At 35.4% G+C, this 13,915-nt stretch overlaps 1 protein-coding gene across 2 annotated transcripts in view; it reads right to left on the reverse strand.

Annotated features, from left to right (window-relative positions):
- Positions 1 to 1,026: 1,026 nt before the first annotated feature.
- The window catches only part of LOC129276677 (polyamine-transporting ATPase 13A3-like), a 60,968-nt gene continuing 48,079 nt past the window's right edge, over positions 1,027 to 13,915 (reverse strand). For both annotated transcript variants that reach the window (XM_064109762.1, XM_064109763.1), the window contains exons 17-27: positions 13,395 to 13,511; positions 12,690 to 12,843; positions 12,095 to 12,215; positions 11,525 to 11,649; positions 11,069 to 11,244; positions 10,084 to 10,194; positions 8,735 to 8,967; positions 7,519 to 7,839; positions 6,997 to 7,145; positions 4,865 to 4,953; positions 1,027 to 4,540 (exon numbers count right to left, since the gene is read on the reverse strand). In XM_064109762.1, coding sequence (XP_063965832.1) covers positions 4,340 to 4,540; positions 4,865 to 4,953; positions 6,997 to 7,145; positions 7,519 to 7,839; positions 8,735 to 8,967; positions 10,084 to 10,194; positions 11,069 to 11,244; positions 11,525 to 11,649; positions 12,095 to 12,215; positions 12,690 to 12,843; positions 13,395 to 13,511 — 1,797 coding nt within the window. In that variant the 3' untranslated portion in view covers positions 1,027 to 4,339. The remainder of the gene's footprint in view (positions 4,541 to 4,864; positions 4,954 to 6,996; positions 7,146 to 7,518; positions 7,840 to 8,734; positions 8,968 to 10,083; positions 10,195 to 11,068; positions 11,245 to 11,524; positions 11,650 to 12,094; positions 12,216 to 12,689; positions 12,844 to 13,394; positions 13,512 to 13,915) is intronic.

Here is a 13,915-nt window from a genome sequence, read left to right on the forward strand (position 1 = left end):
GCATCATTCTGGTGAAACAGTTCTAGGCATGTCTTTATGAATATCCATTACGTGGGCTGATGTCATATCCCCACTTGTTCTTTTGTATTTTATTATAGGAAAATAGGTTTATTAAAAAAAATTCTATGAAGAACCAAAACAATTGGATTGTCAGTTGATTAAGTGCATTAGTTATTCATTGGCGCAACTTATTTCAACATAATGGAGACACATCATTTACACGTGTATGAAAAGAATGAAATAATTATGATTTCATGTAATAACATAAGAAAAGGGAAAGTGGAGATGTGACATCAGCCCACCTAATGAATATTCATGATGATGTGCATATAACTGTTTTCACAAAATATTGATAAACTTTAAAATATAATAACTTTGTTATCCGATTTTGATGAAATTTTCAGCATTTTTATCTGTGAATTTTACTCTATTTATTTATATATAAATATTTTCAGCCCGGACCATCCCTTTAAAGTTCTAAATGAAAAGGAATTAATGGCGAAACTCAAACACCTAAACAAAAGACAAATTGATCTCCACAAACGGTCTATTGGTGAGTCTACCTTGAATTCATTACAATATCAATAAAGCAAGTTAATTGCAAATATACACATTCATTATTCGGGTCTCATTTTGATAAAGAACATTTGCATACTCATGGCGAGCTGTGTAAAACTAATTGCGGTTAATTCCCAATTGGAAAGGGGGCTGATAAAAAACAAAAAATGTCAATTTTAGGCTATTAGCTGTTTATTGGGCTGCACAAATCGTCATAGCTTCCTTCTTTTAGTTTAAAAAGAGATTGAGTTATTACAATGATACTAATATGGTGTAATTCATTATTTCATTGAATTCAGAGTTGTTGGCAAATCTTTCAATAAGTGGTTCTGTTGTACCTCATATTCAAATTGCCATACCCTTGATAGCATTCAACCTCACTTTTCCCTAAAAGTTTCTTGAATATTATTATTACACAACATAGAGTTGAAATATATACAGTACAATTGCCATTCATCACACAAAATTAGTGGCTATTAATTTTAAATTATAATTGCAAAAAAAAAAAGAGATACATGAATTAATATCCTACATTTCACACACTACAGTAGTCTAACTTTACAAACCTAAAATCAATATATTGCTAATTTCTAAAAGATGATAGTTCATAAAACATACTTCAACGTATATTCATAAGGCACAAAATCAAAACAACTAAGTTGAGATTAAAATTATCTTTTTCAATGAGTTTACAGACGTAGATTTCAATAATACAGGTGTATGTGCCAAAGTGCTTCATACTACAAGTTCTCAAGCCTGTTTTCTATCGCCAATTATTATACCATTATAAAAGAAGAAAATAGGAAAATAAGTAGGAACAAATGAGTTGGCAGCTTGACTTCTCAAAATAAAGGGATCAATTACACATGTAAATGTGTCATTTTACAATTACCATGAACTTACCACATGTTTAACATTCAACGATTGTAGTTGCAAGAACAAATCATCGCCTGAAAAGCAGTATAAATCACTAGAGGTAGATCTTCACTATAATTAACACTTGAAGAATCAGAAGGCAGTTAAGTCGTTGTGGCATAATGGCAATAAATATGGTAAATTACTGATGGTATAAAAGAAAAAGCTGACTTGGAAATATTGAAGAGATGACAGGCAGGAAGATAAACGAATGCTGCAAGATAGCACTGGATAGAGACAGATGGAAAACCATGACATCCAACCTCTTCAAGAGAAGGAACAGCGGTATACACCCACTTCATCTACTTTCCACTTGGTCTCATCGCACATGATTTAATCCTACTTCATCTACAACCAGTTCCGTCTATCAACCATTGGGCCTACTTGCCACTTAACGCACATAATGCCATATCTCATTTCCAGCCGTGCTAAATCCATTTGGTCTGACACCGCTTAAGCCCAACGCACATCCTGCGATGCGATTGCACTGTGATTTCATTGCAATCTGGTCATAATGCAATTGTGTCGCATACGGCGTGTTTCTACAGAGAATCGTTAAATGGTATTACCCGCGTACGTATCCAGAATTCCAGAAAACTTTCCTGTAGAAACAGACGCGATGCGCTTTATTGATGAACCACATCACGCAAAATACTGTTTCTCATAACCACCTCTGGGAGGTGGTTATTGCCATGTTGGCGCGGTATTTGCGACGCAAAATGTGAGTTAATCGGATTATTCGCTCTGTAGAAACGGGTTGGTTTGAGCAATACGGTTTTTCCATTCCGGAAAAGATAAACTGTTTTAACGATTCTCTGTAGAAACATGCCGATAGTGTGCACTGGGTTTTAGTCTACATGATTAGGTGAAATGTTTATGAATCAAATTCTACTTGGCAAAGTGAAGAAAATAAAATAATAAGACCACTCAATGGAAAGTAAGACTAACGAGGCATTAGACTTATGCGAATTAGACTAAGTGGTTATTAGACCAAGTGTACAGTAGACCAACTGGCAATTAGACCAAGAGATAGTAGACCGAATGGGTTTATCCCATGTGGTAAAAACATATTCTAGAATGTTAATACATTTCTGGCATGCAAAAAATAAATTACAATGAATATCCTTTGTAAAAACTTACACAAAAGATATTTGTTACTGTTAGCACTCGTAATTTTTTTCAAATCTCTATACATCATCCCTCGATAATATGCAACAATATTTGCTTTGAAGAATGTAGTTTTCAGACAAGATTAATATTTGACAGTAGACCTGAGTAGAAAAACAAGAAATAACAGAAAGTGTATAAAAACAAAAGAAAGTATATAAAAACACATACATACATTATGTTACAGTTTGTTCAGAGAACATCTTTCCAAGTAAAAGATTCAGAGGGGGGGAGGGGTTGAAAAGAAGAAAAAAAAAATCTTGTGTGACAAGTTTAACATAGCAAATATGTTAACAAATACCTCAGGAATAATTTCACTTCTAAAAATTGGTCACAAGTTTAAGCAACTTGGAAAACATTTCAACAAAGTTCAAATGAGTACCCATTTAAAGATTTTTTTTTTACAGGATCAATCAACTTTCAAGGTGAATGTCAATTTTTACTCAGAAAATTACAAAGGAAGAGTGGAATTATTCTGCATCAAATGCCTGATAAAAAAAAAGCGTTTTTACTAAAATATCATCAGCCATGATTTAAAAAAAAAAATGTGATTACATGTGATTATACAGACAAAGCAAGTCATAATAACTGACTGTTATTACTTGGCATATGAAAGTGAAAATGTGCAAGACAGAACATCTCTATAATAATAATCCGCTTTTATATAGCGCTTAATACATCGAAACGACGTGTCTAAGCGCTCTACAGATATATTATTACCTCGGTCATCGGATTCAATCAGTCATTCCCGCACACAATGTGTGCACATCCTCCACTCCCTGGGGAGTATTCCAGTCAGTCGCCTGTGAGGCGCACACAGTACCGGACAAGCTACAATGACTTTCACATCCTACCGGGTACCCATTTAGCACCTGGGTCGAGAGTGGCAAAGTGTGGATTAACGCCTTGCCAAAGGACGCCAGACCGCGGTGGGATTTGAACACACGACCCTCTGTTTACAAGGCGAGAGTCTGAACCACTACACCACGGCTCCTATAAATCATGATTAAGTAGTTTATCAATCAATTCATTTCAATTCAAAATTAAATTCAATCATGGTTTATTTCGTATAAAAACAATACATGTTACACAGCCAAAAGGCTGAAATCAGCATGTTTACAATAAAATGTTCACATGTCATCAAACATTGGAAGTATTTCAGTATCACCATGTTGTTTTTCTTTTAATGTTTTCAACTGTGGATTCACTTAATAAAACTTGCATTTTAATTTCAAATGGTCCCATGTATAACAAAAAAATATATATCTCTTTTTTCAAAAATGGGATTAACGCACACATTCACATTTTCATGAAATTTATCATTATCAAATTGGCAACATAAACGTGGAGGACATTTGGTATTTTTTAAAGAATTTATTTGGTATCTCTTAGCAACCACAATTCAAAAGGTCTAACATTGCAACAAAAACAAGTTAATATTCTTTGAGCAGTCCATACAAAGAACTTGAAGAAAGCCCTTTCACACATGGCTAGCTGAATCGCCTCAATTTGACATGAAAACAGTCTTCCTATAAAAAAAAAACAATACTTGATGTTTAAAAAATTTGTGCTTAAGATAGTCTATGTCTCTTCACTGAGCACATGCTCTCATCCAATAAGTCTTCTCTTCCAAGATGAACTTAAAATCCGACCAACATTTTGAGAGCTGCTCCGGCGAGTGGTTGAAACATGGTGGTTGTCATGACAACTGGTTGACCTCCTCCATCTCCAGGCGTTGGAAGGTGTTCAGGGTCTTCCGACGAAGACATCGACAGGTCATGAACGACATGAGGGCGTTCCAAGGAACGAGGAAGAGCTCGATAATCTCTGCCAATGCAAAGTGAAGCACCCCCAAGGCTAGGATGATGGTCTTGAAGCCGTAGTCCGGAATATCCATGATCTAAATGAAAAATAGGCAGGAAAAAAAAAATCTTGTTTCCATGGTTCAGGTAAGTTCAAATTTATTCAAAGTTTTCAGTCATCCCTGTTTTCTGTTACATCCTCTCACATTCTATTGCCCCGCCTCTCTCTCTTTTAATTGTCTCCTGAATCCTTTTCATATGGTAAAAGGCTCTTTTTTTCTAAAAAAAATCACTAAACCCTAATAGTTCCTGGATAGTTTTAATCTTAGGAAGTACCGCAGCATGAGCTTTTCATGTTACAAATTTTGCTTAATTTTGCCTCCCCCATGAAGTTAACACTGCCAAAAATGATTTTTACTCACCTCAAATTCCTCTCTTAGTTTCTCAGGAGGTCCATAAAGAAGGAAGAGGTTCATCCCATAGAGAATCAAAAGAGCTGCACAGTACGGCCCTGACATGAATCAAGAGGAAACCATTTTTTACATCTATTCATCTATTCTTACAGCAAAATTTACTTACTCTCTCCCCATAATAGGGTCAGAGTGCTTATGGGGCTGTCATACACTGCCCATTACACAAAGCTTAGCAATCATCGTCGAACATTGTTTGAATGATTGATAGCATTAACTAAAATGTACAATTGATCATGAAAATCAAGCGTATGATTAATTGCTAACTTATGTGTTACGGTACCCAGGATTTACCCAGCGTTCGGCGACATACATTTAATACATGTGGCCAGTCTTATTCTCCTTAGGTGCATTTCCTGTTATAAAGCATCCCTTTTGTGATGTCAAGAATTGCATTTTGTTTACAACACAAAATATTGAGAATTCAAATTCTATACAAAGAATATGCACAATCTCAAATATTACAAAGGCCTCCCCTTCATCGTCATTCGCCCAACGAAGCCAATGGGTAATTGGCGAAATGTTACAACAGTGAGTTGTCAGGTGATCTTTAAAGGTTTTCATGGTGGAGAGAATAATGTCAGTTTTTGCGGTAAACACCATGTAATGTAGTCCTTAAAAGGATTATTTGTTTATCATTGAGTTGTCGTTTCCATTTAAAAAAAAAATCTAATTCCTTCATGATTTATACAGCTAGATGAATGAGAAGAATTTACATCAGTTTGATCATTATTTTGTGTTGTTAACGAAAGGCGATTCTTGTTATCAAGAAATTGGATGAAGAAAACGCTGGCTATAATGTTCAGGCATGACAGCTCCTTACTTCCTTACCATTACAATTTGTCTTAGAGCTATATTAAAAATTAAATCTATAATCTACTAAAACAATGAGCCATATCCATGTAATTGACCTGTTCCTAAACAAGGCTAGCTGGCAAGATTGATTGGGTGTGCAAACGTCTACATAGTAGTTCTATTTATTATTTTTTTATGACTGTATGCTACATTATTTATTGTTAGTTTCTGAAGTGCCGAATAATATCAGATGAATGATAATTATTGACAACATTAAAATTCTGTAACATATTCACAATCAGCCAGTCGAATGTCCTGATTTCACAAACCAAATTTTCAAGTATCATAAATCTAGCACAAATTTCATGAAATACAGATACACTTGCACAAATCAACACCTTCCATATTTGAATGTTCACCCAAGTCAAAGTTAATTTTTTATGCCAGATTATGCAAAACCAGAGCTGCCAAGTTGTATTTTGCATTTTCAGTATTCTTATCCCCCAAAATCAGTATTTTGACAAAAAAATCAGTATTTTTACCGTGTGAGATAAATATGCAGACCTGCCAACCTCTGGGAATGAAAAACTGTATTTTTATAAAAAAAAGTGTATTTCATAATAAAATGCTTGGCGCACTCGCTCATTGCGGCGCTCAAGTTGCATGCAAGCTAAAATGCGCACTGCTCTTGCAGATGAAAAAACATTAAAACATGTGTATATCTTCACACTGGTTTTAACAAAATTATTGAAAAAAAAAAACAAGTTACCTGAAATTACATTGATCTAATAACCATATTTGTGTACGTTTTATGAAATAGAGACATATAGATATTATTTTTCTCAATAAATTATGATTTAGTAAAAAAAGAAAGAAAAATAAATAAAAAAATTATTTTTTACAAAAAAAAAATTTTTCAAAGAAAAAACGTACTGCCGTATTTTGGTTGCAAAAACGTACTAATTACGGCTAAAACATACTGGTTGGCAGGTCTGCAAAACGTGTTATTTACATCTTCTGGGATGAATTTCTCCTGAATCAAACAGATTTAATTGATCCCACAAGATTCAACTGGAGCAAAGTAACCTGGGCCCCTGTTGCATAAAAGTTACTATTATGGTAACTTCGCCATCCAATAATAACTTTCAATGAGTCCTTGATTTTAATTGGCTGATGAGCATCGTTACCATGGTAGTTACCATTGGATGGCAAAGTTACCATAATAGTAACTTTTATGCAATGGGCCCTGTAGTGCATGGGTTTAAAAGGATTAAAGCACATTCACTTACAATTGGTGTAAAGCTCTTTGCGGTACGGTGCCCCTGGTGAGAATGCTACGGCCGAGTTGATGTATAGAAAGCAAGATAACATAAATATCACAGTGTTCTCAAAGCTGAGGATATAGACCCCGTCATCGTCATACACAGGAGCCGTGTACCTAGAGAATTATAAGAAATAATGAACAGAAAATGAACTAGTTCTACAGATCATGAGTGTCTTCTGTAAATCTGTCTACAATTCAGCCTATTGACTGGGAAGTGCAATATTAATGACTTTTTAATTTCATTTTCAATGAACACCATCGTCATCATGATGATGATCATCAATTTACTCACCAAGGCTCTTGCTGAACAATCATATATAAAATGGCCTGCAGGATGATCTTAATGATCACGTTGGAGTCCAATGAGAAGATGGTAATATCATCATCACCATCATCATCACATCACCATCCTCCTCCTCACCATCACCATCACCACCACCACCACCACCACCACCACCATCATTATCAACATCATCATTTTACTCACCAAGGCTCTTTCTGAACGATCACATATAACACGGCCTGCAGGATGATCTGGACGATCACGTTCGAGACCATCGAGAAGATGATGGTAACCGTCATGAGCTGGGGAGGGGGCGGGACCTTGGACAGGACGGGGTACGCCTGGTTCCGCCCCATCAGGAGGATGACCACTGTGGAGAGGATGATGTCGATGTAGAGGAACTGGAGGTCGCCGATGTAGCCCGACCCCCAGAGGAGGATGGTCGCCGTGGTGAACTGGATCATGCTGTAAAGGGCCATGAACTTGAACATTCCGAAGGATGTGGTAAGGGCTGCTCGACCCTCTCTGTTACAGACAAAAATAAACAAGATAATTTTGTAGTTTAGTACATTTTGGTGATGACTTACATCATTTGTATGGCACAATGAATTCAGTTCAATTCAATTTATTAATTCAACCATCAAAAGGATAAAACAGTACAAGATAAAAGATGAACAAAGTAACAGAAAAACATAACAAATAGATGGCTCGGAGACTACGGAGAAGCAGTGCTTATAATAAGGAGTCACCATGATACATTAATACATTACAAATAACAAGTGTGAAGATAAAAGTAATCACATTATCTATAATGATAGTAAAAAAATGCAATAAAATGCGGTTTAAACAACTAATTACAAAATTCAAAAGGGTGATAATCTTACAGTAAAATTAAATGAAACACTCCTGCAACAACCAAAAAATGAATATAAAAGTTTACGACTCTTCCAAATAAGCTCCAATTTGACCATCTGGAAGAAAAGGCAAATCTTGGCTTTCAAGGTGTCTTGGTCTAGTGGATAAGTCTACAGACTATACATGTAGATCACAAGTTCCTGGGTTCAATTCTGACCAAGGGCCATGAACTTTAAAATTTTGAAGAACTAGTGAGCAATGCTCGACCCTCTCCCTTACATACAAAAATAAATGGGAGACATTTTCATTCTTAGGTTTAATTCTATTCCATTTCCAAAAATATCAATTGAACTGCATTATGCTTATAGGATATCACTTAAAAGATGCCAGTCTCTCAACAATAACACAACATGATGACTATGATGATATATGAATTTTATTTAATTGCCCACTCAGAAAATTAGTTCATATCAGTTTTACAATTTACGAATGCTTTATAAATTATAAGCTTCTTCTTGTTCTTTTTTTCTCAACTATGAAAAGTAAATTCCAAGCTTGAACTCACTTCATGACGGCAGGTATGCAGGAGATATCGTGAACCTTTGACGTGAATGGAGCGGCAACGGATGCCTCTGCCTCGGACAGCGCAATCCCTGCGTGTGCCAGCTTGAGGGCGCCGCAGTCGTTGGCCCCGTCCCCGCACATACCGACGTGGTACTCCAGCTTCTGTAGGATTTCTATGAGTTGCATCTTTTGGTCAGGTGACATGCGAGCGAAGACTTGAGCGTGGACAGCAAGCTGGAAGAAGTATTCATATCAAGTTAAAGTCCACAGTTTTCCATGTAAAATGCAATTCTGTGTCTTCAGTATTCTTAACATCAAATTTTAAGTTCTTTTAGTGACATGCACAAATATTAAAGCAATTATAAGCGGTAAAAAATCTGAAAGAAATGGAAGTCTTAATTAGAATTCATTGACTACAGAATGCAGATAAGCTTGGCAAACTCATGCTAAATGCTGCAATCAGGTTTGATCAATATATTTTACTTTAAAGTTTCATGCACGGTTTTGTTTATTGGAATTTGCCTAAATACATTTTTTTTAAATTAGGCTAAATGATTTCACTTTATTCTTGCTGTTAACTTTTTTTTTTGCCTGGAAATTGTGTTTCTCATCTTGATCACAGCATTAAAATCAGCATATACCTGGGGCCCTTTGGTATCCTTTGCCAGTCAAGCTGGATGAGGACAATCCACTGTTTTTTTACTTTATATATGTTTTTTTTACTGCTGCTGCTACTACTACTACTACTACTAATCATCAGTTCCTGTTTTCTCATGTACTTCTTAGACCTTGCACAAGTTAATTGTTCACATTTGAATACAAATTATATTAAAGATCAAGTCCAACCCCCCAAAAAAAGTTCATCTGAATGAATAGAGAAAAATCAAACTAGCATACAGCTGAAAATTTCATCAAAATCGGATGTAAAATAAGAACGTTATGACATTTTAAAGTTTCGCTTATTTTTCACAAAACAGTGACATGCAAATGAGAAAGTCGATGATGTCCTTCACTCACTATTTCTTTTGTTTTTTATTGTTTGAATTATAAAATATTTCATTTTTTACAGATTTGACAATAAGGACCAACTTGACTGAACCATACAGTATTATACAATGCTAATTTCACATGTTCACAGAGGAATTAATCGTTGTTTCAATGAGGACAAAATTAAAATATTTCATATAATAAAATACAAAAGAAATAATGAGTGGATGATGTCATTTTCTTTAATATCATTATTCTCATTATTTATGGAAGCTATATTATTTGTGCTTTTATAATTTTGTAAATATTGTTATGAGAAATTAAAAAAAAACACCTAAATCTGAATTTCTCTAATTCTCTCACCCTATCCATAAGTTCTGGTTCCATTTCTCTGATCAGTCCAAACGTCTTGCCGTCCATGGCAAAGGTCGTCCCGTTCTGGTTCATCATGTCAATTGCTATTTCATTGGTTCCCTGAAATGGTTCAAGCAAAGTAGATGAATGATTGGAAGGTCATCTCCATCAAAAATAAAATTTACTTGTACATATCATCGATGTCTGGTGTCTAATCACCATTTTGTCTATGACCATTTTGTCTCATAACCATTTGGTCTAATATTCGTTTTATTTTCAATCAATATCCACATGGTCTAATTGCCATTTGCTCCACTCACCAAAAGCATAACCTTGGGGCAAAGGAAAATGGTTTATTTTCATTTGGTCCGATGCCAATTTGTCCAATTGCCAACTCGTCTACTATCATTTGTTCTACCATCAGTTCGTCCAATATCCACATGTTCTAATTGCCATTTGGTCCACTCACCATTTCGTCTGATAACCAGTTGGTCCATTAGCCATTTAGTCCATATACCATTTGGTCTAATTAAAAATGTTAATTGGGCAAAATGAATGAAAATAAAACGAATATTAGACCAACTGGTTATGAGACGAAATGGTGATTAGGCAAAGTGATGATTGGACCAAATGGTGGTTAGACGAAATGTTGATGGATGGAATGGCATTAGACAAAATGAAGGTAGACCATGTGTTGAGTGGATGAGTTGGCAGTAGACGAATTGGCAATTTACAAAAGAAATGTACTCCATGACACAATAAACAGTATATGGGGCCATACCAACGCATAAAGAACTCAATGCGCGAAGCATGTACATGCACACGCAATCAATTTCGCAAACTTCTGATTTTTTTAAATATTTATGTCCTTGGAAAACTTCTGTAAGAAATTAATCGTTTAACCATGTTACCCCCATGAAAATCAGTCATTACAAATCATAGACACAAACAACCCCATTAAACACAGATCTAGAAATCTACATATGCAACTTACAACTGGTTCTTTGGTATTCAATTCCTCCGTCTCCTTATGAAACTCCACAGTCTGATACTGGACATCCAGTTTGTCGCCGTTTAGCGGCGGCACAGCCTCGACATGCACAACTCTTTTTCCGGGCTGGATGATTTCGCACTTGCGAGCAACATTGATCGCAGTGAGGATGTTGTCACCTGTAACAGAATTTGAGGTGAACTGACAATTTTTCTCATGTGGAATAGCCCATCAGCATGATTTTGATGTTAGATTTATTCACCACAATGTTTTGTCACACTAATATTGTCAAGGATGTGAACAAGTAGAAGAGTCAGCAAGGGTAAAATTCTGAAATATCTTTTTAGTTTCATTTGTACTGTTTTAAAAGAATAAACACACTTGTTATCAATGGAGTGGAATATCTTGCAAAGTTTGACTAGGAAAACTTGCTTATCAATAAATTTGTTTGTAACATACCTGTAATCATAATGGTCCTAATCTTGGCTTGGTGTAGCTCTTGAAGCGCTGGGGTGGTCTCTGGTTTCAGTTTGTTTTGTAAAATCATTAGACCAAGGAAGTGAAGATCACTTTCAACTGCATCTCTGCCAAAGCAACACACACAAAAAATACGATTTCACTATATCTGACCATGTTTTTTTCAAAGAGTTGCAATTTATTCAGTTTGAAATGTGATTGATATAAAAAAATTTCTTTAGAATAGGATTAATGATCACGCACAAGGGTTTTCAATTTTGGCTTGTTGGGGCAATTGCAGCAATGAAATGGTCTCTTATTTCAGTTTGCTTTCATTTATAGACTCCACAGTTTTCTTACAACTTTTTTTTATTGGTCTTCATCAATAGCAAGAATGGCAAAATAATAGGTCCTGTTTCACAAAGGGTTGGGATTGATCGAAATCAAATTGATTTAAGTTCAATTTAATGGCATGGATAGCAAGCTCCGAGAGCATCATAAACAACATTAGCATTATCGTCATACATGTATTCATGACTAACATATATGAATTCTCAACAAACAGGTGAGCACCTTTGTATTTTCTGTGCCTTATGCCACTGCAGCGCGGGATCCAGTGGTTTCCATGCCAACGCTATCACCCTAAGACCATCCGCAGTGTAGGAACTCAACATGTCCTCAAAGTTGTTAGGGACTGAAGGAGAAAGAAATTCAACGATAAAGATTTTAGTATTGAAATACACATAAGAACAAAAGCAAGAAGTGGAGAAATAAAATTGATGATGTCCAATGGTTATCACAAATAGCAATATGGATACTCACTGCTTTTATTCTATCGGGCAAGCACAGAGAAGCAATTTCTTTACAGAGATCCCTTGGTGTAAACACTTATATGTTTGGAATTCATGGCCCTGATGATGACATTCATTCTCAACAACATCATCATCATCACCATCATCCCCATCATCATCATCATCATCATCACCATCATTGTCATCATCGTCATCGTCATCATCATCATCATCATCATCATCATCATCATCACCATCACCATAATTCTAATTTTCATCATCATCACCATCATAAACACCACCAACACCATCATCTTCATAATCATCATAATCATCATTATCATCATCATCATCATCAACATTAAAATGCTACTCACTGCTGTCAGGTAAGCAAAGAGAAGCAATTTTCTCTGGAGCTCCTTTGGTATAGACACACATATGTTTAGCATTCATCGCCCTAGTGATAACACTCATTCGCTGCAGGCTGGATGAGAATGGGAACTGTTTGATGATACCGATCTCACCAAGATCCTTCAAGATAGATGAATGAAGTCAGCAAAATAAACATTAAAAGAAAGATGAAGTATCCCTCATTGATCTTAATGACAAATACATTCTCCAAATGTCAGTAGTCTCTATTAGCAAGGATGTTACTTGATGAAGCATAATTTCAGGTTTACATTTAATATGCTGGACAATTAATCTTATTATTCTTCAGCATATTATAGGATATTATTATATTCTTTGAAGACTCCATATCATATGTCATAGCAGCCATTTTGTTCAATAATAGAAGAAAAATCAGAAATTTTGTCCAGACAAAACGGAAAGTACTTCCCTATCAAGTATTCATGCTGCCCACAGAACCGAATAAAAACATATATCCAATAAAAAGCAGCACTATTCTATTTGTTCAGTGATCCACTCCTCATCAAATATTCTTGAATTTATACTCTTCTGATTTCTTGTCTTTTAGATCTATAAAGAGAATCTATTAATCATCTAAAGATTGTTGGTTTTGACTAGCAAACAAACTTTAAGAAAGTACAACAATTAACAAGGAGATAATATGTTAGGCATACCTCTGCATTGTTATCTCCTCCTGCTTTTAGATCGGCATGTTTACCAGGACTACGGACTATCGTTGGGACCATCGCATCATAGTTACTGGTCTCGGCTGGGTTGGACTCCTCAAGGGTCTAAATAAAGCAGGAAAGGAAAATGTGGTGTATTCATTTAAGGAAGAAAGCAATATCATTTCACAGCCTACATGTAAATATAATCACCCCCAAAAAAACTTTAATCATGAAACTAAGTGAACTATATCTTGCATAACATTTCACTTGATTCGAGAAAGTAAAGAGCAGAAAGCTGTACATAAGTAAAGACATACATCAATAATAATATGAAGAACCATATAAAACAAATAATGATCACATAAAACTATAGCTGAATTACAATGAGGATTATCTTTTCTATTTTAGACCATGGGCCTGAATGAGTAACATTGCATTACAGATATAGGCCCGTGTTCTGATAGCAGGTTTAAAGTTGTGGTTTAAGTATGGATAGCCGATTGTTACATAAATCACTAACAGTAGAG

The sequence above is a fragment of the Lytechinus pictus genome, chromosome 14 (assembly GCF_037042905.1).
Source record: "Lytechinus pictus isolate F3 Inbred chromosome 14, Lp3.0, whole genome shotgun sequence".
NCBI lineage: Eukaryota > Metazoa > Echinodermata > Echinoidea > Temnopleuroida > Toxopneustidae > Lytechinus > Lytechinus pictus.